Source organism: Phragmites australis, chromosome 8 (genome assembly GCF_958298935.1).
Source record: "Phragmites australis chromosome 8, lpPhrAust1.1, whole genome shotgun sequence".
Classification (NCBI taxonomy): domain Eukaryota; kingdom Viridiplantae; phylum Streptophyta; class Magnoliopsida; order Poales; family Poaceae; genus Phragmites; species Phragmites australis.
This window is the reverse complement of record NC_084928.1, coordinates 3,963,052-3,988,354: the sequence shown is the minus strand read 5'-3', so window position 1 is coordinate 3,988,354 and position 25,303 is coordinate 3,963,052. Positions and strand designations below refer to the sequence as shown.

At 40.8% G+C, this 25,303-nt stretch overlaps 2 protein-coding genes across 2 annotated transcripts; both read right to left on the bottom strand.

Annotated features, from left to right (window-relative positions):
* Positions 1–451: 451 nt before the first annotated feature.
* Positions 452–2,646, bottom strand: LOC133926342 (cytochrome b-c1 complex subunit 8-1, mitochondrial-like). The gene is made up of 2 exons (XM_062372236.1): positions 2,337–2,646; positions 452–711 (listed from the first exon to the last, which is right to left on the bottom strand). Exons 1-2 carry the CDS (start codon positions 2,504–2,506, stop codon positions 663–665), a joined length of 219 nt encoding a protein of 72 aa, XP_062228220.1. The 5' UTR covers positions 2,507–2,646; the 3' UTR covers positions 452–662.
* A 3,831-nt stretch (positions 2,647–6,477) lies between these two features.
* On the bottom strand, positions 6,478–11,432 carry LOC133925779 (cystathionine beta-lyase, chloroplastic-like). Its single transcript, XM_062371530.1, has 12 exons — positions 11,023–11,432; positions 10,796–10,908; positions 8,882–8,952; positions 8,701–8,792; positions 8,512–8,599; positions 8,318–8,429; positions 8,114–8,210; positions 7,941–8,022; positions 7,524–7,641; positions 7,267–7,374; positions 7,039–7,141; positions 6,478–6,864 (listed from the first exon to the last, which is right to left on the bottom strand). Exons 1-12 carry the CDS (start codon positions 11,282–11,284, stop codon positions 6,689–6,691), a joined length of 1,422 nt encoding a protein of 473 aa, XP_062227514.1. The 5' UTR covers positions 11,285–11,432; the 3' UTR covers positions 6,478–6,688.
* Positions 11,433–25,303: the final 13,871 nt, after the last annotated feature.

The window sequence follows — 25,303 nt, the reverse complement described above, 5'->3', positions numbered from 1 at the left end:
CAGGCAGTATGAAGACCCCACACAGCAGGTTGAACCGAGTCCACGTCTATTTAGTTTCTAACATGTACATTTTTTTGACTCTTCTAACATGTACATTTTGAGATATGAAGCGGAGCCCAAATTTTACGAAACCTGTTCTATTAGTTTTACGACACGAACATAGTGTAGTTTTATAAAAATTACTGTGAATTTTCTCCCTTGGATCTCTCATGATTTCTGGATGTGTTTGCCCGTCTTTCCTCCTTTTGACACAAACGCCTTCCCCAGTAGTTGGACCCAAAGAAGCTGCTCTTTGGTGGCGACGGCGCCCAGCGAGCACACCAAAACCAATCGCACAAAGGGTGATTATGGTCTAACGGTGGCACTGATCAACAATTAACAGAAGCGCGAAAACAAAAGTACAAGGTGAACCAACTGGCAAACCCAGTGACCAATTCTTGAAAAACGCAAGTGAAACAGCCAGTTAAGTTGTTTTATTTAACAATTACTTTAGCAACAGATGATGCCACCATATGTAGCAAGCCTCAAAATAAGTTTGCGCAACAAGGCACACAGTGTATATGCATGAAATTTGGAAAGATGAAAATGAGTACAGCTAGAACTGATCCCAAAATGTTCAATCATTCTTGGAAAATTATAGAACACCATGGCGGACCTCAGGCTCAGTATCTGTGGGATAGCTTCTCCTGCTCCTTGTAGTACATTGCATACCTGCATAACCACATCAAAACAAATCAGGCATCAAGCATGTCAAATATTTGAAATGTGCAACTCATTTATTTAAAAAAGGTAAGTTCAGACGTTTGAAATGTGCAAATCATTTGCCAAAATAGAAAATCAAATTGTTCTAACTGCATTTTATAGATAATAGTATGTTTTATTCAGAAAACAATAGATCAACAATAACCTTCAGCCCATTTCATACTTAAAGCGTTGAACAAGGAATTTTTCTTCTTTCAATTTCCAAATATCGCATTTGAGCAGAATTTCACGGCCAGTATTACTATAAGAATTGGTGTGTGTATTATGCCAATTTGAATCAATGTTGTCCTTCACAATATGAGTTGGGTATTGAAAAAGTCCCAGAACTATGAAAACAACAAATATCTACCAAACAAAGCATAGAAAGATATTTGACTTCACAGTGAGCCCAGACACATGGTGCTTCACTACTTTCTGGGAGAATATCAAAATTTACGAAGGCACCTTAAAGCGTATTCCTAGCTTTGCTTAGTTGGGAGGCTTGAAAATAATCTGAACAGAATGCCTCTACCTAGCACATCTTGCATAGAAAGGTTCAGATTCATGTGTTATAGGTTGAAACCCCTTAGATGCTCTATAAGGGATTCTCTGGATTGATGCTCTTATTGTCCACCAACTTAGAAATTGTCGTTTAAATAACAGTTCAGGCTTGCAAGGGCATTACGTTAATTTGATCACACCTACAAGAGGCTAAACTAGTTTGCAAATTTCAAGCTACAAGATCACACAGAGAGTTTCTCAAGATTAGATGGCTTCTACCCATCAACTTTGAAATTATGCAATTTAACATGAACGTTTTAAAATAAATCTTTGATGGAAGAGATATTAGGTTAATTTGATCACCGAACAATAGGCTAAACTGGTTTGTGAATATCAAGGAACAGGATAACAGAGACCATCAAAGAACACTGATGACTAATCAGTAATCAGGCAAGCCTAACCTCTGCATGAAGGCCCTAAGCATTTAGCTTGGCAATACTAACCTAATAAATGTTGTGCTGCCATTCCATCTAACCTCCGGTGTAGATCATCTGAATTTGAACTGCATCAACTAAATAACCCAACGGAGGACAAGAATTATCTGCCATCTCCTCACCTCGAATCAAGACCCACCAAAGGCCAAACAATTGATGACGTGATCAAAACAACGTCATGTTGAAGATAAAATAGTTCTACATACATCATTTCACAGCAAGTAGAAACTGTATCGAAATAACGGGGTCTACATTTCCCATGGCATTTCATTTTTACAATCCAGCCTAGCTGCCAAAAGCAGCCATACGGGGCCAGCATATTTTGGACCAACACGATGTTGATCTCATCAATGCGTCAGACACCAGATGGTTCAAAACACAGTTTGACATTTCGACATCTCACTCATCATGCATCCCCACCGAGACCATCCATCACCACAAAACCGATGATCCAAAACACACAAATCTGCGTGACAGCTCGACCTTCCCGCACAGACGAAACTAACGCGAGGAATCGACCGAGCCCTAGGCGGCTGGATCCGCGCAGATCTGCACGACATGGCGGAACGGTGGGCAAACGGAGGGAGGTACGGGGCTTACTCGTAGGTGCCGATGACGGGGGTGAGGAGGAGCGTGGCGGAGATCCAGTTCTCGGAGACCTTGTGGTGGATCTTGGTGGTGATGTCCTTCCACAGCCCCGGCATCACCTTCTGCTGGAACGGCGACAGCGCGTACACCACCGCCTTCATCCGCACCGGCGTCTTCCCCATCGTCCCCCTTCTGCCTCGCGCCTCGGCTTCTTCCTCCTCTCCTGCTCCGATTTCCTCGCGCCGATGGGTGGGTGGGGGTGGCTTCTGGATCGTTCGCTCGCCGTCGCCGGTCAGCCAAGCTGGGGTTCGGTATATCGTCGAGGTGGGATTGGGCCGGACCGGTTCTGATGGGCCAACCGGAGGAATGGTGTCGTTGTGTGGTGGGATTTTTAGATTTTAGTTGTCTTTAAAAACTTTTTCTACGCATGAACATATTGAGAAACAATATTAAAAGACAGATTATTTTTTATGGCACAATGACTATTGGTGTTATCGTTAAATAGCCAATGTTGTGTTAATTAACATTATGATAGATATCATGTGTGATCTTACAAATTTAACATAGAAGATCATATATTATTGTTACCACGACGTTAATTATTATGACACCTACAAAATAATCTATTTTTAAAAAAAAAATTGTATGAGTCTATTCGAGAGTATATTTTTAAAAAGATCTAAATGTAAAAATTCCACCATTCTGTAGAACTGTATTCTAGTTGGACTCAGCCTATTATGGGCTTATTTTGCAGAGCTCTCAGATCAGTTTTCTGACTGTAATTAGTGAAGTTCTACCAAACAGTAGCTTTCAGTTTTTAGCTCTATGAGTGGAATTCGTGAGAGTGATTCTCTAAAATAAACTAAAAGCTGGGGAGCTGAAATAAGTAGCTTCCCTGATTTACTTCTCGTACAGAATCACTTCCTCCATATAGTTTATTCTAGATAATCACTTTCAGCCACAGAATCACTTCCCCGAAGAATCACTCTCCGCAGAGAATTTAAATAAAAAAGAGCTCTACCAAACAGACCTTATGTAGAGTATGGGTGTTTCAATTTTTAGTGCGTTTGATTTTAGAAGAGCCCATTTTAGGCAATGCTATTACTTCTACTGCATGCTAGGTCATGGCCCGTTTAGGTTTATGTAGAGGCTTAGAATTCCCACGGTCCATTAAAAAGAAGAAATAAATCCCCATATTAATTGAAAAAAAAGGGAAAAAACCTAGAGAGATTACGTTAGTAGGCCCAATTATAGCATTGCATGTTACTTGGTTCAAATGCAATCCCATAAACACAACTTTGACTACTGGTTCATAATTCCGTTTATTTATAAAACTTAGTGAAAAGATTATATCCAAAAGCATTTCTCGGGACTAATTCACACATATTATTTTATTATGTCGTTATGTACTATATAAATATCCACGGAGGTATGGACTACGAAGAAAATTTTGGTTGCATAATAGAACTTTACCATTTTCTAACTAGATGGAGTAAAGAAATATATAAGGTAGAAGTAGATATCGGAACACTAAAACAAACTCAACTACACTTTGATTTTGTTGATCTCATTTTAGCTTGAGAGTAGTTTTCCTTTGGGACAAATAGGTCAAGGAGGCAATGCTCCATGTAAGTGACAATAACTGTCCATCTAGGACGTAAAAACAATCCTATTATAATTAAGCAGTTTCCTATTAAAAAAAACTTGTATGAAACTCTTGTGAACTCGCCACCTGATAGGTTTCCTTCTTTTTGTTGGTAAAACCATCGTACATACATAAAAAAAAATTACATGTATACTATCACTGATCATGTCTGGATTTTTTACATTTTTTAATCGCCTTGTGTTGTGTTCGGTGACCGGCCGTGATTTCGGTTTGCATCTGCTGCTTGACTAGCGCCTGAGTCCGGCCGTCCGGGGTGCTCCGAGCGACTTCACCCCCCGAGAGGGCTGCCAGGAGGGTTCCATCATTAGGCGTGTAAATTGATGAATCTAAGACTATTTAGTTAATCTCTTTAGTTTAATTACTAATATTATTTTTTCAAATTAAATAAATTTTTAGAAATTTAGTGTAATTAATTAAACTAAAAGCGGGTTGATAGGCACCTTAGATTTATCAATTTGTACCCTGCCGGCGAGAAAAAAACGGGGAGGTGAATGGTTGGATGCTCTAACAGCTAGTGCAAAATGTCAGCTGCTACCTGCTGGTTCTAGGCTTCTAACCAAGGTATTCCGTCATCAACGTTAGCCGTTAAATTTCAAACCCGTGGTTGTTGATGCTACCCAACCTTTGTATTTGTACAATTAATAATTATTAATCAAATTATGTGCTAAACGGGCGCATAAGCACTTAAATCATTCTTGGAATAACACAACTGATTGAAAATTATAACTTCAGGTAGAATCTTAGATTTTACGTGGATCCTACGACTCGCGATCCTATCATTGAGTCCCCGGTCCAATTTCAGATAAAAAAAATTGAATATCAAAGTGGTTTGGGACATTTTCCAATCAATTACGATCTTTTTCACCCTAACAATTATTAAGCCGCCAAACTGCTTGCAGCAAGGAAGCCCAACAGTTTAGTTCGGCCTAACTACCAGTCTACCGCTGGCCCAGCCCTTGCTTCCAATGACACGAACTAGCCAGTCCTGCCACATGGCGCCTCACACACCGAGCAAAACAAAACTGTCAACGCAACGCACGGTTCATAAAAAACGCAGATTTAGTCTAAGATGGTCCTTAAATCGTGATGCTAGCATTGCCTTTAGCATTGCGCTTAGACCATCCCTAATCATATTTCTTTCATTTCGTTTTTTTCTAATTTTTTTATTTTCTTTTATCTATAATAATTTTTCTTTCGAAGGATTCATGAAAGTAAATAAGAGAATCCTGTCATAAAAAAATAGCTTTAAGAATTCTTTTATAACGAAAACCGTAAAAAAAAATCGTCGTAACACTAAATAAAAATAAAAATCTCTTCACCAAATTTTTTTTGAATCTCTTAGGAATGCTCTAAAGTTAGAACTGAAAGTGACAAGTTAAACTAAGGCTTCAGCGATTCAGCGTGGTCGCCAGAGTTCCACGAAAGCTTTCAAAGTAGTACCAATATTGAAGAATTGCTCCTTCCGGTTATTCTCGAAAACCACTCATCGATGGTTATCAGAAAATCACGGTTAAAATTCAATAAGAATTCGTTTAAAATTTACTCGACCAAATTTAAAATTCGGTGAGAATTTGAACTGAATCAACGAACGGTAACCGGTCGGTTTGCTACGGTTACCGACCATATTTAGCGATTTTTTCGTATTTGTCGAATTCGTCAGTAACCGTTCGAATTCGTCGGTAACCGTTCGGTTTTAGCGATTGAAGAGATTGATGACATCCTAAGAGGTGATAAATTAGGATATTTAGAATATATTCGACTCTAAAAACTAGATAAGATAAATCTATATCAATTTTTATCTAAATATGCTTTAGATTTATCTAGTGTATCTACACTATCGATCAAAACACTTGTAACCTATCTAAAAAGTTAAATTGCAAGAATGTAAATGCGAAAACGCAAATAAGGTAGAGAGAATAAACTCGGCACAAGAAATTTTTATCTTACGGTATCGATGACATGAATATCACCTCAAGTCTACATTGAAGCTTCACAAAGAATATGCTCTCGGTCGGTACCGGTCACACCTCTTGAGTCACCAAGTCATAAAAACAATGCCTCTAACCGGATGAGCAATCAAACCACTAAGAAAAGATCTCACCACTAGCCTTTTTTCTGATTTTTTACCGTCGTGACTATTTCGAAACTTGAGCCACCAAAACGATAAAAATGATAGGTGAGGATTTGTTTTAAAAAATATTTTCATAATTATCACAAACTTATTAAATTTTATAAATATATTTTAATTAAAAATAATAGTTAAAATTACGTATTGAACACCATGCGATATGATACTAAGTATTTTTGACCGGAGGAAGTAGGCGGTAGAATTCGTGGGAACACAGCCTAAGGGATGCACTGGAGTAACAGATTAATTTGCGCGACGGCCGACGGCTAGGCATTGGATGCTCGCCGGCCACCGCTGGCCGGCGGCCGCGGCTCCAAAGCGAGCACCCACGCCTCGTTCCAAGATAGAACAATCAGATCGGCCCCCGGGAACAGCGCTCGAATCCGTAGCCAATCGGAAGGGAAAGAGAACGATCACGTCATTCCCAGTAGCATGCTCCTGGCACCATTTGCTCTCACGCAACGTTCACATTATTATTATTATTGCTGCAGTCCAATGAATTGCCAAGGCACATCACGTCTACTCTGACTTCTGAACCGGGACTCAGGAGGCAGCGGGATCCTGCCGCCTCTACGCCGGGCCGGACCTCAGCGCGCGGTCGAGATCGGCGATGAGGTCCTCGACGGCCTCGACGCCGACCGAAATCCGGACGAGGTCGTCGGTCAGGCCGCGGGCCTCGCGGACAGAGGCGGGGATGGCTGCGTGCGACATGAAGCACGGTAGGCTGATGAGTGACTTGACGCTTCCTGCATTAGGATGCAATGTAAGGTTGGGTGAGTTGACATTCACAAGCTCATGCTTCAGCAGGTAGGGATGGAAGTGTTATGGCTCAAAGGCTGTGGAAGCAGCTTGAAGAATTTGGTGACAAAATTGTTGGAGTAAAGCATTTTTGAAGGAATCGAGTTCATCTGTATGCTCACCGAAGCTAACTGTTACGCTGAAGTACTTGGTGGTCTCGACGACGTGCTTCGAGAGAGCCAATGAACCGGTTAGGAAACTGAGAACAGAGCCCGCACCATTTGCCTGAAAATGAAGCGAAGGGGAAAATGTAACAATCATAACTGCCCAGGACTGGCATGGAGATCCAGTTCTAAATAGATGATCACTTTAGCTACTTGATGAGAGACCGCGTGGTAAACAAGAAGTACCTGGGAATAGTGTAAAGACTGTCCAGGATGATCAGGAAGTCCCGCATAGTTCACTTTCTTGACCCTTGGATGAGAAGCTAGGAATTCAGCGATCTTCTGGGCATTAGCCTACCAACAATAAACTAATCGTTAGCCGCTTTTGAAATTGAAATGACTACAAGGACAGGAAAGAATGAAATGGATTGAGTCAATACCAACAATAAATCAACATATATGATAACATACAAGTTGTGTTATTATAGGCAGAATAGTTTCACCTGTTGTGTCTCCACCCGCAAAGCCATGGTTTTGATCCCTCTCAAGCAAAGCCAGCAATCAAAAGGTGCCAAACCTGACCCTTCGGCATTTTGTAGAAATGCTATCTCTTTAGCCAAGCTGTTAGCAAATGAAACAAGTGTTATGCCAGAAAAGCATCTATGAAACTTGAAGAGGATTCAAAGGCTCCATGCGATAAAAAATACAGAAATAATCCATCAATGTCTAAACTGTTAGTTCATTTCACACCGCAGTAAATAGGAAAAAAGGTAATATATATAGAGTTAATTTTAAGAAAACATATGTATTGAGAAGTAGTGTTTACAGTGACGTACTAATAAGTAACAAAATGTGGAGCATCATTATCCATTGAATGCATACAATATGATTATAAGTAGCAAGGGAAAAGGAGAACAAACCTTTCACCCTTTACTGCAAGTATTCCACCCATAAGATCACTATGTCCAGATATAAATTTGGTAGCTGAGTGCATCACAATATCTGCAGATAGGACAATAGATTGTTGTGAACTGTGAGGCTAAATGACATAGAATGATTTGGTTTCTAGTAAAGTAAACATATTATTCCAAACCTGCTCCAAGTTCTATTGGACGGGAGAGCACTGGAGACATGATGCTGTTGTCTACCAAAACAAGAGCACCATAAGAATGAGCTATCTCTGAGATTTTCTGTCAAGCAAACAAAACAGTGGATGGAATAACAATTTAACCTAAGAGAAAATATCTTGATAGATCAAAATCTCATATATTCTTAATGACCACTCCCATAGTCTTACCTTTATATCAGTGATTTGTTGACGAGGATTGGTGGGACTTTCAAGCCAAACTAGTTTAGTCAAGTGCCCAATTGCAGATGCCACATCACTAATTTTTGTTGTGTCCACTCGTCTACAGTGCCATAATACATATACCATTTGTAAGTGAGCAGCAAAAGAACAAAAGAAATCATTTTCATAGAAATCACACTAACTTTACTACTATTCCATTTCTTGGCACAACTTGTGAGAGCAGACGATCAGAGCCACCGTATATGTCCTCTCCGGCAACTATTTCTTGCCCTGAAATCATAAATTTCACCAATAAATTTGTAGGCATTTACGAGAATCGATGTCAAGCATGAATGGGATGGGATGCACACAAAAAATGCCAAGTGCTTTACCGGCCTGAAGGAGGTGTGTTACTGCAGCTAGTGCTGCCATCCCACTGGTGAAGCAGAATGCTTGATCCGCCTTCTCAAGCTTAGCCATGAGGCTGAATATGTGCTCAAATTAAAAAATAATTCAGTGCCACTAAATAATGCATTTACACTACACATAGTAAACGAAAAACATTATACTAACCTCTGCAGAACATCACGAGTAGGATTACCACTTCTAGTATAATCATAAGGTCCACAATCTGTTGCTGAAGGCTGGAAAATAACTTTTGGGAGTAAGACACAACTGTAGACTAGGGGATAAACAAGCAAAAGTGCAAATCATGAAACATCCTAATTCGTAAACTTATAAGGTCAAACTGGATAACAAATATTGCCACACAATTTCACAAGATCAATATTTGAACAGATCACCTGAATAATTACAGATCAATGAAGATTAAAGGCTTCACATAATTGCTTCTCCATATAAAAATAGAGGAAAATGCAAATAGTTCGTTGAATAATTATACCACGGAATTGTTTCAAGAAGGACGAAGCCAATTGACATATAATTAGCGGATCAAGTTAAGGAAATAACCATTTAACTACGACAACTATCTACTGAATCGAATGTCAGGTATGCTAACATTTCAAATGTGATGATACTTGATGCACAATGTTCAGTTACAGCAACTGCCAGGCTGATATACGTTCTATGTCTGCTTCTGAAGTTGTAAAATATCGTACCGGTGGTTACCGTTAATATGCTAATGGAAATGGGGTGGACGCAGAAAAACCATGGAATAAGCTACTAATTTCGTGTGACACGATGGATCAGGATCTCTTCATGTTCTCCACCGAGGTAACCATAGGCAATGGGAGAAAGATTAGTTTATAGCATGACAGTTGGCTGAACGGTGTAGCACCAAGAGTTATCGCTCCTGATCTCTACAAAATGGCTAAACGCAAGCTCAAGACGGTGCACAACGAACTACAAAATGGAAGCTGGATCCTTAACATGCGTCCACTGTCAACACGATACGAGCTAGCTCAGTTTATCGAATTGTGGACTGCATTGCAGCATGTGCATCTTGACCCGGAAGCAGAGGATCAAATCCACTGGAAGTGGTCCATGCGAGGAGAATACGCATTGCGGAGCGCTTACAAAATTCAATTCGTTGAAGCTTCCAAGCGCATATGCAGAGCAAAATGCAAAATGTTTGTTTGGCTTCTCGTGCAGGGGAAGATACTGATGGCGGAGAACTTGGTAAGTAAGGGATGGTAACGCATACAACACTGCTCCTGCAGTCACACGGCTAACGAGGATGTCACGCACCTAGCAAAGAATTGCCCTACACGAATCAGGTGTGGTGCATTATGTCTCAATGGTTCGAATGGAGCCACCTACCTGCTCTATCCGAGCACAACAGCATTCAATCGTGGTGGCGACATGCACGTATCAAGAAAACAAAAGAAGGTAGGCAGGAGTTCAATAGACCCATCATTTATTTTTGGTGGAACGTATGGAAGAAAAGACACTGACAGATTTTCCAAGGACAATCACTTGACCCGGAGACAGTGACCATGTTGACCACAACAAACGTAGATCAAAGGAAACGAGCTTGGAGTGAGTGATCTCGTATGTAATCTATGGGTCTTGTAGTAGTACTCATTGCTCATCGGCTGTTTTATTTCTAGTTATTGCACAGGTCTCCAACTAGACGGCGTAGAAATGTTGTATCGGACCTCTTTCTTCTATCAATAATACTAGACAATTCTCTTGTCGTCGTTTTCGGAAAAAAAAAAAGGGATATCCCCAACTGCCAGGTCATAGAATTCTTCAGCAATGTACAGCAGTAGGGTTTGTGCCGGAAGATTGGAAATTTTCGAGTAATTATACCAGCTTATTGTTCCCACATCTACCTGAATATTGATTTGTATTCCAACTAACAAAATTCCAAACTAAAAATCCTAAACTATCTGTTGACTACAGTTGACACCACAGCACCTACTTCGAAACATCATCAGAAGCAGGACGAAACAAACAATGTGACTCCAGACAGCAATCAAAATGCATTGACAAACACTGACGCGTGTAGTTCTTAAACTTATTTACCTGCTTAAACGTGGCTGTCTGGTACAGCGGCGTGCTCGTAGAGCCATACATGTCGAATGAATTCTCGAAGCTCGTGAGAGTTGTCGCCACGCTCGGCTCCTTCGTCTCCAAATCTACACTTCAAAATACAAAAGCATCATCGACAAATCCCAATCCCACCAAAACCGCCACAAACCCCCATTTCAGATTACTGGAAGAAAAAAAAAATGAGAACCCCAGAAACCCACCAGAATCGACGGCGGCCTCCAGGGCCTCCAAGGATACCGCGGAAGCGCTCAGGTCCCGATCGGAGTCGCCGGAGGCGCCCGCGATCGCCGCCGGCGGGCCCCCCGCCATGCGGCGGGAGAGCGTGAGGCGGGCGGAGGGGAGGCGGAGGGATCGGACGGACGCGGCTCCGGGGTTCGGTGACGGGAGCGAGGGGGCTGGGGTGGAGTGGAGGAGTAACAGGCGGCCGAGAGCGGTGGGCGCGGCGGCGGCGGCGGCGGCCATTGGAGAGCGGGAGATGGTTGGCGTTGGGGGTGGCTAGTGCCTATGCGCCATTCGGCGACGGCGACGTGTGCTTATATACGGCGGGTCAAGGTGTTTCTGACATGTGGGCCCGGAGACGCGATTCAGTTTCTCACGGGTCCTCTAGTCACTACTGGCAGCGAGATTTGAAAACCAGGCAGCGTTAAATGCTCACCTTTTTTTCGTTCAAGGAGAAGCATGCATGCATGCATGTCACAGCTAGTCCTGTCTACGTTCATTGAACCTGTGCCGGGGTGCCAGCACGTTTCGTGCGAGACGGCGGGCGGACGATGATCACGGTAATGCTACTCTCAGTACAACGTATCATGCACGTGAATAAGATTTTATGTAGGATTTTTTATTGATATATTAAGTAATTAAAGAAAAAAAAGATATAGTAGCATCTTATATAAGATACAGCTATGATACGATATCTTAAATAGATACAGCTTAAGTAATTTTATAGGATTTTTTCACTAATATATAAAGTAATTGAAGAAGAGAGAGGAGATAACATTATTTTATAAAAGATACAGCTTTGAAACTATATCTTAACAGATTGTGAGAGGAGGATATTTATTAAATGAGCCAGCTGTAGAAACAATACACTAGAAGAAAAATATTTACGGCTGTATCAACATGATATGACGATATAAGAAACCATGCTAAAACTAATAACATTAGGAGTAGTTTAAGCATCAAGGCTTTGAAATTCAAATCATACTCGATTCTACGATCCCGCCAACACTAAACTCATTCGAATCGTATCATAAGTCTTACCTCTTAGGATGGTTGTAGGATTGCAACCTTACTCTTAGGGTCGTGTAGATGGAAAGCATCGAAGTTATTAAAATTGGGATCCGAGCCGATTCTACGATCCCACGACTGAAATGGTATGACAAGTCGTGTGCTGTGCAATCATGGTAGGATTGTAATCTTAGTCGTAGAATCTTGCAGGATCATAGTAGAATTGTGACGGGTCATGGTAAAATCATAAGTTTTCCCTCCCATACGTAGAATTGTCCAGTTGTCAGGGAGTCAAACTCTGTTTCTATTGAAAAAATTGCTGTATATTAATCGAGTTTGGTTGCAAGTGACCAAACAAACAACCATACCAGTATTGGGGTACACTAAAATATTGAGAAAATGTATGTTGTAGAACCGGATACGACCGATCCTAAAATGCGATCCTACTGGAGCATCACCGGCCCAATTCAGGATCGTGATTTTGACAAACTTGAAAAGCATGAATACAGCTGTGTTAGGAGGAGAAAGATGAATGTGCATGGTATTAAAGATGTCCAAATAGACCGTGCTTACTGGGTCAGTCCGAGGCACGGAACTGTAGGCACGGTCCGGCCCGAGCCGAGATGGGCCAGGCCGGCACGGCACGAGGCCACGGACCGTGCCTGGGCCGAGCACGCGGCACGGCGGGCCGGCACGAGCACGGCCCGGCTCAGGCACGAGTGGCCCAGGAGGCACGGCCGGGCCGGGCCGGCACGGCACGACACGGCCCGGGAACGGGGCGGCCCATCACGGCACGGCCGGCCCATCACGGCACGGCACGGCCCACCGCGGGGGGCACGGTCCGGCCGGCACGTGGGGGCACGATGGGCCGGCGGGGGCACGCGGGGGCACGCGGGTTAACGGGTTAAACGGGCCGGCACGTGGGGGCACGATATTTTTGAATTTTATAGCCGTTTTGTGACCGTTTGAGCTCCAAAAAATTCAAAAAAAATTACAAAAATCACCATTTTTTACCTATAAATAGAGGAGCACCTTGCCCTTCCATTCCACACCAGCAGCACCATTTTCTCTCTTGTTTCCTCCTCTCATTCTTGTCTCGAAGTTCGTGAGAATTAGCGATAATTTGGCAAAATTAGTTTGAATTGTTGCAAAAAAATCCGAGCAATTCCAAAATCGTCATCCTGCTAACTTGCTATCTTGAAGTTGAAGAAATCTTGGTGATTTTTTTGCATCATTGTTGAGTCTTATTTTATTATTAGTTTTATTACTTGATTATTTCTAACTCTGAATATTTACAATTTTTGTAGTGTCATTCGACATTGATCATGGATGCCGGTGATCATGATACATCCATAGATCATGATTTTTTTCTCCAATGACTCACAGGGGACTACGGCCTCTTTGATACCAGTGCTGCAGGTGATGATGGACCCGACGGTGAACCTCCGGTTGGTTCACATCCAGATCCAGGTGATGCAGCAGCAGTTCCATCGTCAGGCTCTACAAGTGCGCACACATTAGCAAGCAGCGGGTCTAAAAGATCAAGAGCCGGTACTTCTGAAGTTTGGCAAGACTTTGAAAGGATCTACAAAGAGGAAGATGGGGTAAGTGTCAGGTATGCTAGGTGTTATATTTGTAAAAATGAATTATCTGCAAAGCCCTCGGGTGGAACGGGGCACTTGAAGAGGCACGCCATAAGTTGCAAGCGAAAGAGTGGAGCAGCCATGAAGCAGACGGTGTTGCAGTACAACCCCGACGGCTCTGTTCATCATTGGGAGTATAACTCTGCCAATGCTCGAAAAGAGCTATGTCGCTTCATTGCAAGAGCGGATCTACCACTCAATATCGGTGAGTCTGCTGCATTTGAAGATTACATTAAGCAAGCTCATAATCCTAGGTTCACGCATGTTTCTAGACAGACAACTAGTAGGGATATGGTAAAATACTACAATGCGTGTCGTAGCAAGCTTAAAAAAATGTTGCAAATATATACATTTTCAGTTGCTTTGACCTCGGACATATGGGCAGGTAGGGCTAGAGAGGATTATCTTAGTGTGGTTGCTCATTTTGTTAATAATAATTGGGAATTAGAAAAGAGAATAATAGGTTTTCGTGATTGACAACGCGCATACCGGTAAAAATATTGCTGAAAAAATATCTCAAGTAGTTGCAGACTTTGGCCTTACGAATAAAATATTTTCTATCACTTTAGATAATACCGGTGCAAATTCTAGAGCAATGGATATTCTTACTCCATTGTTTAGTACTTATGCTGAATCTTTCTTGTTACATCAACGTTGTGCTTGTCATATTATCAATCTTATAGTAAAATCCGGTTTGAAGAGGTTGTCACGATACTTAGAAGATTTTCGTACTACAATATCTTTTGTGAACTCCTCTAACCAACGAATTGCAGCATATAAACAGTATTGTGTTGCAATGGGTGTGCGTCCACGTAAGTTTGCTTTGGACATGTCGGTGAGATGAAACTCTACTTTCTTGATGCTTAAAAATATTATACCATATAAGAGCACATTTGGTGTGTTTATTCATACACATTACCATCAGCATGGGGGTCAAACTTTACTCACGGAAGCGCATTGGTATGTTACTGAAAGGATACTGGAGTTTCTTGAATTTTTTTATGATTCAACTGTGAGTTTATCAGGAGTTTATTATCCAACATCTTGTTTAGTAGTGCATAATATTGTTGAAATTGCTACTCATTTAAACAACTATGAAAATGACAATCTTCTAAGAGATTGTGTAGTTCCTATGAAATCTAAATTCTTAAAATATTGAAAAGAAATTCCTTTGTTATACACATTTGCCTTTATTTTAGATCCTAAGCTAAAATTGCAGCTTTCTGTAAAGTTCTCGCAATTCTAGGTGATACTCTTGGCCATGATTATTCTAATTATTATACTAATGTTCGTTCTAAGTTATTCGAAGTTTATAGTAAATATGAAACAAAGTATGGCGGAGTTCACCTGCAACGACCTCCACTAGCACCCACAACAAGTAAGAAGACGATAACGTGCGGGAAAATATTTGGTGCAGGTTCTTTATCAAGAAGTTCAGACTCTTCGTCACGATCGTCTACGGGCACCGAAATTCCAACATCCGGAGGGGAGCTAACTACCTTCATCGACAGTGACGTTATCAGCCATGAACAAGAAAACTTCAACATACTGCAATGGTGGCATGAGCACAAGACGAATTATCCAGTGCTTTCACTGTTAACGCGAGATTTGTTAACGGTTCCTGTATCTACAGTTTCTTCTGAGGCTGCCTTCAGTCTTACAGGAAGGATAATCAAAGAGAGAAGAACAAATCTGTCAAGTGAGATGGTTGAAATACTCACCATAGTAAAGGATTGGGAATAAGCTGAAGCACGAATGCAACACACTGCAGAAAATACTGAGCTTGAAGAATCATTCCAAAATTTGTATCTAGATGCTGATGAGAACGTGTAATTTCAAATTTTCTGAGCTAGGTTGTACTCTTTTTTCCTTTGCTAGAAAGGTTTTTAATGAGGCAACCTATCAATAAAGCTCATTTTTAGAATTAATCATGTGCCCCTATTATTTCTAAGTTTTTTTTATTTTATTCATGTTTTTTGTTTATTTTTTTAAAATACCCCCCGCGGCCTCACCCCCACCTACCTCTCCTCTCATCGTGGCCTATAAATACCATCTACTCTATCTCAAACTCCATGTATTCTCATTGCCCACCCTGCCCACCCATCTCTCTTTTCCTATTTGCTAGCCAAGTAGCCATTAGTCACTTCACATCAAGAAACCAATTCCATATTTCAATTCATGGATCTAGACGCCGAGAACTCGCGTGCATGGTAATAGGTGTGGCAACATTTTGAAAAGGTCTTCAGAGAAATTAACGGGGAACAGGTAAGATTTGCTAAGTGTAATATATGCAGCATAGAAATAGGTGCCAGATCTCCAAATGAAACGGGACACTTGAGGAAGCATATTAAAAATTGTAAGCAAAATTCTGGGGTTTCTAATGAAATCATGTAATTTTCGGAGCATAATCATAGGTTGTACTCTTTTTTTCTTCTAGTAGAAAGATTTTTAAAGAGCCAACCAATCAATAAAGATGTTATGTATTTATTTTCTATATTTTTATTATTTTTTTGGATTTTTTTAGCTATTATTTTTTATTTTTTCTTATTTTTTTGAGTGCTGACGGGCCCAACGTGCCTCCACCATGCCGGTCGGGCCCGTCGTGCCTTCCCGTGCCGACCTGGCCCGTCGTGCCTCCACCGTGCCGGTCGGACCCGTCGTGCCAAACGGGCCTGTCGTGCCTCCACCGTGCTGAACGGACCCATCGTGCCGACCGTGCCGTGGGCCGGGCCGGCACGGCACGGTGACAGTTGGGCCGTGCCGTGGGCTGACAGCTCGGCACGCGGGCCGGCACGGCACGGCCCGTAACAGTAAATGGGCCAATCGGGCCGTGCCGGGCCGGCCCGATTGGCCCATTTGATCATCTTTACATGGTATTTTTGGGGAAGACTCTGAAAACCCCCATTTCTTTAAACACATATCTTCTCATATAAATGAAACATATTTTGAAGATGAGGAATAAAAAAGGCTGTTTATGATTTATTTACTATTGAATTTCCATTCTCAACATAGAATTGGAGATGATAAATCCTGAAATGAGAAGGAAGGTGTCCACCCATTATTAGCAATTAGTGGGCACTCGATCATTCCCTCCTCATAGACCTACAGTTCTTCATGCTATTTCTCAAATTTGTTACGTTCAAAACCAGGCATACGAAATGAGATTATTAAGATCATCTCTCTACTCTGTTTTGTATTACTCTACTTTGCTATGTATTCTTGATAAAACCATGCGCTGTCTCGATGCAAAAGATGTTGCAATTATAATAATAAACAAGTTCGATGAAATTATTTGCTATTGACCAACGAGCCATGTCGCCGACTTCACCTAAGACTGCGTCGAAACCCGAACTTGATGGTGATTCTTCGAGGAACCAGCCCCAGAACACCCATGACTAGGCGCCCAAGTTACAGAATTATACTTTAGTGTACTGCTAATGCTCAAAAGCTCGGGGGCTAGGGCAACCCTCCTCTCCCCGAGCAGAGAATGTCTATAGTATGTTTTGTAGATTGACTTTCCGATTACGAACAACACGACCGAGTACAAATACTTGCTCGCCAGTCTTCGAGTAGCTCCTGCACTTGTCATCCACTGCCTCTTTATGAATTGAGATTCATATATGGTGGTGAAGCAAGTCGGCAAAGAGTATTAAACCTCATATAAGACCATAGCAGCTTACCTTGCGAAGGTGTGGAAGATAGAAAAGAAATTCATCGGTCTCGAGAAAAGACAGCTGCATCGTCGATAGTCTTGCCCAACTAGCCACCTCACGATTTTCAAGATAAACCACGATCTATACAGAAAGACTCTCAAAGTTGTCCATGAAATCAACAAATGGCACAAGGATTCAATTTTTTCTCTTGCCCTGACTGGCTAATTCATAATGGTCCGTTGACAGTTTTATCTTATTATCTTTGACTGCCTATCTAAATCTTCTTCTCAGATAACAAGTCGAGGCTAGATGAATACAACATACAAAGAGTAACAATAATATATTGTGCATGTGCCAAAACAACTTCCTTCGTGTGGAGATGATATTGTAAGTTACGAACTCGCGGGATGTGACAAAGGTTTCTTATCATGTCCTTAAGTGCCTAGAGGCTACAACGCCTCCAACTCATGTAGGACCTAGGATTGGTATGATTAAACTCCCTGATTAGTAACAAAGTCATCCTAACCTAGCTGGAGCGGAAAGCAAGTAGCACTAAGCATATTAAGTTGTCAGTATCTCCTCGGTATTAAGTTCCCAAGAAATCCCACTATTTTCATTTACATTTTTTTTACTAACAAAAAAATAAATTTCTATTCCTAAGCATAGAATATAGAGAAAAAAACTAAGTAGATTTGGTGATTCTTTGACTAGCCACCGTGGCAGTTTCAAGTACTACTCGGAGCTATGACTTTTGTGACGGGGTCCTATCACATTTTCTATTCGAGATCTCTTCCGATGCATGCGGGGTTGTTGGTACGAAATACTAGGAGAGCTGGGACACTACACTGATAAACGTGCTCAGTTTCCAAACATCATTGTAATCTTTTGCCAAAAAAGGAGGAAAGATTTTTCAGCACCATGCAAAATCTCCGCCGCGGCGGTTCAACTTTTGAAAAACCCACCAAACGGAGAGCAATAATTTCCCCAACCTTTTCAGTATCCAAAGAAGTTGGGACAATACTTATCGGTTTATCTGGATTTTCTATTTGGATAAGGTCCCTACTCAGAGGCTCATAGAGCTACCTAGAGAAGGCCTAATATCCCGACTAGATGACTCAATGACAATCAGTAACTCGGATAGACGTACATCCTACTCGGGAGCCTAAATTATCACTCATAGAGGCAGCTTGTCGAGATGTCTTCCTCAACTGGGCTAAGTTTTTTGATCCGTCATCCTTATTTCACGTTCTGATGGCGGGCTTGATGGTGAGTAGTATAAAATTATCGTATACGATTATCCTATACTATACAAATCCCCTAAGGTTTCTTTGATTTTTGGAGTACGACTGTATCAAAAAATGAGTCTCTGGACATAAGAAAATTGCCCACATGTCGAGAATATCTCTTAAATTAGGAAGTTTATTTCTAAGTTTAAGAATGACATAATACTACTTAGGAGACCTTACGGAAGACAGTAAAAAAAACCACAATTACGATCTACATCGACAACTCGCCAAGATGATTCGCAAGAAGCCTTTAACTAGTTTTAGATCTCATCCAAGCTAGCCATGATCCCCTTGTAATATATCTCGAAGATCAATATAAGAAAATATGATGTATGGCTATTATCTTTCAGAAGGTCTAAACCTGTATAAATCTTTATGTTTTGACGTGCGATTCGGCTACAGGGAGTACCCCTACGTCCTTCACGTATTCGTAAGATCGATAGTTTATAAATTATCGATAATTATTTATAGTAATGATAAATATATGGGAAATGCTATATTTCAAACGTCTATTTTTTTCCAAACGATGGCTGTAAACTGTTGGATGGGCATCCAACGGCTCACAACCATCTTCAACTTCCCAATTCCCACCTCTATGTCTCTTTCTCTCCACAACATCATCTTTTATCTTTACTTTGTTTTGTATTACTCTACTTTGCTATGTATTGTTGCAAAGATGATAATATACAAGTTTGATGAAATTTGTTCTTTATAGTAATGATAAAATATAGGGTATATAGCCAAATTGATATGGCCTCCAAAATAAAATGAATGAGGCTGTAAAGTGTAACTCCAACAATTACTGTGACGATTGCTTCTGAAAGAAAGATATGTCCTTACAGATTTAAATAAAGAAAACCGTGCCTGTTGCTGCAGCCCACTGTTGACCTATATGATCGTCAAGCAAAACTGTGTAAACTTGGGAGTAGCATCAATACTTTGCAGGTCTTTGTAAGAAAGACAATGGAAAAAAAAAGGAAAACGGGTCAATTTGTAATAGGACTTAGCTGACCTGAGGCCTCCCTTGCAAGAAAAAAGATGATGCGAAGGGTGTATTTGCAATGTTGAATAGAAGGGCTGACATGAAGAGAAAAAGGACCGTTATATACGAGAAGGAAAGACGTTAGGGGCGCAGAAAGAACCCGCAGACAGAAATACTTTTTCCCGCACGTGTTGCTTTACTCCCGCCGCCTCTGTTTGAAAAACTTATTCGAAAAACTTATTTAGAAAAATTTTCTTTGTAACTTGTCTCGATAATTTTTCTGGAAAAAAGAAAATTACGGAGAGAAAAGCTTTCAAAAATAAAAAGTTGTGAGTTACTGTGCTGGCGCGCGTGCGCCAAATAGCACGGTCCATCCGCAGGGCATATTTGTGAGGACAAAACTCAAGACAGCGCTAATTAGCGCGCGCTCACGAGCAGCACAACGCGCAATTCTCGGACAGCAATATAACAACCACGCTCACGAGTCGCCCGCTCTCCTTTCGTTACGAGGTCGCGCACGATGGGGCGTGTGAGCAGTGGGCCTAGCCGGCCGATGGTCAGTTGGCTCACGGGCAAGCTGTGCGGCTGGTAGTGTGGGCCGACGCGTGGAAAGCCGGCCTGAGATAAGGAGTGCTCTGTTGGTTTGTCGGAAGAAGGCACACGTGGGCACCGTGAAGATGGCATCTGCATTTTTGTCTGGAAAAATGTGACTAGAAAAAAAATTTAGAAAAAGTTATCGAAAAAAACTTATTAAGAAAAAGTTTTGAGAATCAGAGAAAAAAATTAGAAAAAAAGTTACCGTAAAAAAGTTATCGAGAAAAGTTTTGAGAATAAGAAAAATTATCAAAAAAAAGTTTTGAGAAAAAATTATCAAGAAAAAAGTTTTAAGAATGAGAAAAGTTATCGAGAAAATTTTTGAAAATAAGAAAATTTTTTGAGGAAAAGTTATAAGAAAAAAGTTTTGAGAATGGGAAAATTTATCGAGAAAAAGGTTTAGGAATAAGAAAAGGTTGTCCAGAAAAATGTTTGAGGAAAAGCTATCGACAATTTTCAGCACAAATTTTTAAACAGAATTCCCAATCATAAACTTAGGGATAATTATAAATTTATTACTGTTTTGAACCGTTATTGCAAACTTGTCACTAAAAATTATAAAAATACCATCAGAACTATCATTCGAATGATATTTTTGTAAAAAATAAAAAATTAATGGTAAATTTGCAAAAACCACTAAACTTAACCTCACCTAAACTCACCTGGGCCTCCACTCCCCTTGACCTCGGCCCGTAGCCCCCCCGCCCCCCGCCTGCCTGACAGGCCTGCAAGCCGCTTCGCCTCGACTCACACAGAGAGCGCGCCGCGACTTCTCCAAGTCGTATGCGCGCTCGAAATAGGATTCGCGCAAAACTCGCCACCAAGGGAGCAGCGCGTAAATCAGCAAAAAAAATCTAAACTAATGCTCAATTTGTACGTGTCATCCTTACGCTCAGGCGAACCACGGCTCTGACTTTATAATCTGGCCTTTCTAAATTTGGCTTAGCGGTGTGGTACTAAACCCCGAGTTTGTTGCTTTTGTTTCGTTCCCCACAGGCCGCATCACGCAGAAGGCTCATCGGAAGCGAGCGCCTCCGCGTCAGACTGCATGTGGGCCCAACTTCATGCTTTTTTTCTATTTTTAAATCCAAAAATTGCAAATGTACATGCTTATTTTAAAATCGTTGGCGTTTCCAATCAAGGTTTGCAATATCTTGGAGACATGAAAACTAGATCCGGGCGGTTACGGAAAAATCGCGGTTATCGCGATAACCGTAACTAATCTCTATACCATATTTGCTGGAATAGCTCTCACTATTTTGTGATCCATTATAGTCACCCTGTATGACATACCTTTATGAGAATAGGGCACCGTGATCCTGGTCTTATGTGGCATGTGAAAACTGACTCTCACCAGTGAATTGCACGGAAGCAACGACAATGTATAACATTCGATCCGCACCCTGTCAAATATTCTTTCAATCTTGTAGCATCACCGCCTTTCTTTCTCTTACTGCAGTAATTGCATCTAAACCCCAAGACCAAATTATCCCCGTGCTACCACACCACATCTCTATCCTCAACCGATTACTCCAAAACAACGTATATCATCCAACTAGCATTCCACAAATTTCAACAACAAGAAAACATTGAACACAACTAACTACTAGACGCTAAGCAAAGTTTTCGGACACTAACTAACCGTAACAAGTAACAACCTAAACATGGACCATAATAGTATAACCGACACTAACTAGTTTGCATTGTCTATGTTGAAAGAAGAAAGCTCAATATTTAACCTACTAATAATTATGTCCATACATGTTAAATTGATAAACATGTGTTGTCATGTTACTAGTCATGCATAAATATCTCAAGAAACAATTAACTTGATCAATATTAACAACCCTCGCCAGTACAAGGTAACAACTGTGCGTATCAGGCTGAAAACCGCCACTATATGGTGAATAACCAAGCGAATCAACCACTAAATAGTCCTAATCGACCACACAACAAACTGCTGACCTCTAAGAATGATTAACAAACGAGTTACATGAAAAATCGCTAGTATATGGACGTTTACCGAACGAAGAGCTTCAAAAATCGCTCGACGTCAGGCGCTCCGCGCTGCTCTTCGAAGGCGGATGTAACCCCTCAAATGCGGTCAGTTATCGACGCTAATCACTTCATAACCGAAGCTTCAACGCTGGATTTCCGCCGGATTGTCGCGAATCTGGCCGGTCGGGCGACGATTATTTGATTTTTGCTGTGGACAAACGCAAGGGGAAAGTGAGTTGTGCACCGATGAGAACTGAACGCTGACTTCACTTATCCATTTGAGCTGGGCCAAAACGGGTTGATTGCACTGTGCATTCGGCCCGTTTCGGTCTTTTATTCATTTTCAGCCTTTTTATAAACTCCTAATCTTTAAGCAGTTATTTGGTGATGCAAATGATATATTTTTTAAATTATTTTCACGGATAGTTTTATAATTACCTCTAGTTTTTTAAGATTTTTTTCCTTATTTTTTGAGTTTTTTTAAAATCGATTTGAATTTTTTTAATTCAAATTCGGTTATCGAGTATTATGAAACCGAATCAAACGTAAGATTGGTTACCGTGAATTTTGAACAGTAACCGTGACATTTTTTAACCCTGTTTCCAATATCAGATGCCATCCATCTATTACCGGTTAGAAGCACGACATACTATGCTTGCATTCCAACGTTGAATCGAAGGGCTATGAAGACAAACAGACCCAGAAGTAAGAGAGCGGGCCGGGGGACGGTAGGCCGCATGTGAGCTGGTTCTCTCTCCACGGCCCAACGCTATAGAGTAGAGGCACGTGGGCTCTGTCGCTCTTCCTTCCCTCCCCCATCGATTTACTACTTCAGTACGCCTCTGCTTACATCGCTAATCCGTGGCGTTCCTCGATGGAGTGGACATTTCAATCTTCCAACTCGGTCCTGATCGGTCTGCTTTTCTAGATCCCTGCCTCGAGCTGGGTGATTGGACAGGCCACTCGCATCTCTGTTCTTCTAGATTGATCCCTTACTGACTGACTGACTCATGGCGGCGCTGCATTATCTTGACTGGGACCTGACCAAGTGTTCAACAACCTGACCTGACTGTTCAAAACGGCAATGACCAGCAGATTCTTCTGTTCTTTTGGAATGACAATTCAGAGTTAGCAAGGACCAGGAGGCATTGAGCTATTGTGATGACAAATTTCACCTCCATGGCGGCATGACATCCTACAAGAAAGGGCCACTCCATAGACACCATAGCCATGATTCGGCATGGCTCATGGTAATACATGCAGAGCAGAGCTCACTTTTTTCACGCAGCTGAAGCCCAAATCATTGCGAGGTGCAGACGCAGAGCAGGAGGAGCAAAGACAGGGTTTTTTTATATTTTCTAACTTAAAATATTAAATAAATAGATTTCTGTAGAAATATTTGAAAAAATAAACGCCTACCGTACTCTCATAAGACGATTAGACTATTACCGCCTCCGTTAGGCCCTTACCGCCTCAGTGGGCGGTTAACCCAAACAGTAGTCATCGAAATTACTGTTCATAACTCTCGTCTCGTCCCTCATCTACTCTGTTCAAAATAGCAACCTTCTATTGCTCCTAAAATTCTATAACTTTTTTATATGCTTCGTAATCTATATGCAACCCATTTTAATTGGATTCATCCAAAAAACCTACGTAGAATTTAAACTAATTTTGTTTAAAAAACTACTTTTATAAATTCTAATAATTATTAGGATCTCAAATAAATTTTTAAAAAACTAAAAAAATTTATTAATATTTTTCTTATATGACATACTAATTTCTAAAATTATTTTTATTCATAGTTTATATGTGAAAAAATATCACATGAAATTTTGTAAAATTATTTCCATCCTATAAATAAAAAAATATTTCCATTATTTCCATCCTATAAATAAAAAATATTTCCATCCTATACATAAAAAATATTTACAATGGATATATTTCCAACGGCTAAATTTTGTATATGTTTGAATTTTGTTTGAATTCAAATTGAATTAAAAGATGAACATCACATGAAATGATAAAAATATCATATAAATATAATATTATAAAGGAATTCACTTTTTCACCATTCTAACACGAGCGTATTTATTTAATATTTTAAGTAAAATATATATAAAAAAAACTCCAAAACAGACCCATCAGAGAATGTCGGCGGCCCTTCCCTATCCGATGCTGGGTTGCTGCTGATCTAGGCCAGGAGATGCTTTCCCCAGTTCTGACTTTTCTGCACCCTTCCCGTCCCTACATTCTCCTTCTCTGCAGCTTCCTTTCCTTCAGGGCCATGATCCCATCTCGTTTCCTTGCCAGGGTAATTAACACCCAATTTGTTTACTTATTATTTATTCAGCTCGGCTAATCATCTTGCCAACTCACATGCAAATCATAGGCAGGCAGGAGGCAGCTGGAGTTAGGTACAGAGCTGCCTTTTCTCATCCTAGACCCTGAAATCGTGCAAATCCTTCTTCTTTGGACTAACTTGATTGCTTGATGGTAATTGTTGAAACTGATGGGAGCCCTTTTTTTTTTTAACACCAATACACATTCACACCACAACACATATACTCATATAATATCTACTGAAGACCGAAGATATACAGTTTAAAAATTGACGACACATCGCTATCGATGGATACATTGCCTGCTAAAAAAATACATATTGGTGAGACATACAATAAGCAAATCTAGAGTTTGATCCTTAAGTGGATGAGAGATATAACCAACTCCACTAACTATTCAAGCAATGGCTTTTTGACATGTGTTATTTAGCGAAATGGAGAGGAATACCGTAATCGTTGAGCTACAAGCATGTAATATGTGTGATGCTAAAAGCATGGGATTTGTGTGATGAAGCGTAAAAGAGAGTCGCCAAATCAATCCCTTCCTTCCCATCCAAGTTATAAGTGTTCCCTAGGGCCCTGGAATATGAGCACCATCAGTTATTCTATCCATGCGAAAAGAAAGAAACAAAAATCAGCTTTTATTCTACATGCTTGGCCATACAAACTTGATGGTTACACTGATGTGCAATACTTGCAAATTAACGGCCTATATACGCTCGTAGGAATTTGAATTTTCACATAATTTAAACAGAGCTC

Coding starts and splice junctions, on each gene's coding strand:
- LOC133926342 (XM_062372236.1), bottom strand. CDS start 2,506: ATGGGGAAGACGCCGGTGCGGATGAAGGCGGTGGTGTACGCGCTGTCG. Junction 712..2,336: donor CCCGTCATCGGCACCTACGA/GTAAGCCCCGTA, acceptor GTGGTTATGCAG/GTATGCAATGTACTACAAGG.
- LOC133925779 (XM_062371530.1), bottom strand. CDS start 11,284: ATGGCCGCCGCCGCCGCCGCCGCGCCCACCGCTCTCGGCCGCCTGTTA. Junction 8,793..8,881: donor ACTCGTGATGTTCTGCAGAG/GTTAGTATAATG, acceptor GCACATATTCAG/CCTCATGGCTAAGCTTGAGA. Junction 8,023..8,113: donor TCCAATAGAACTTGGAGCAG/GTTTGGAATAAT, acceptor TCCTATCTGCAG/ATATTGTGATGCACTCAGCT.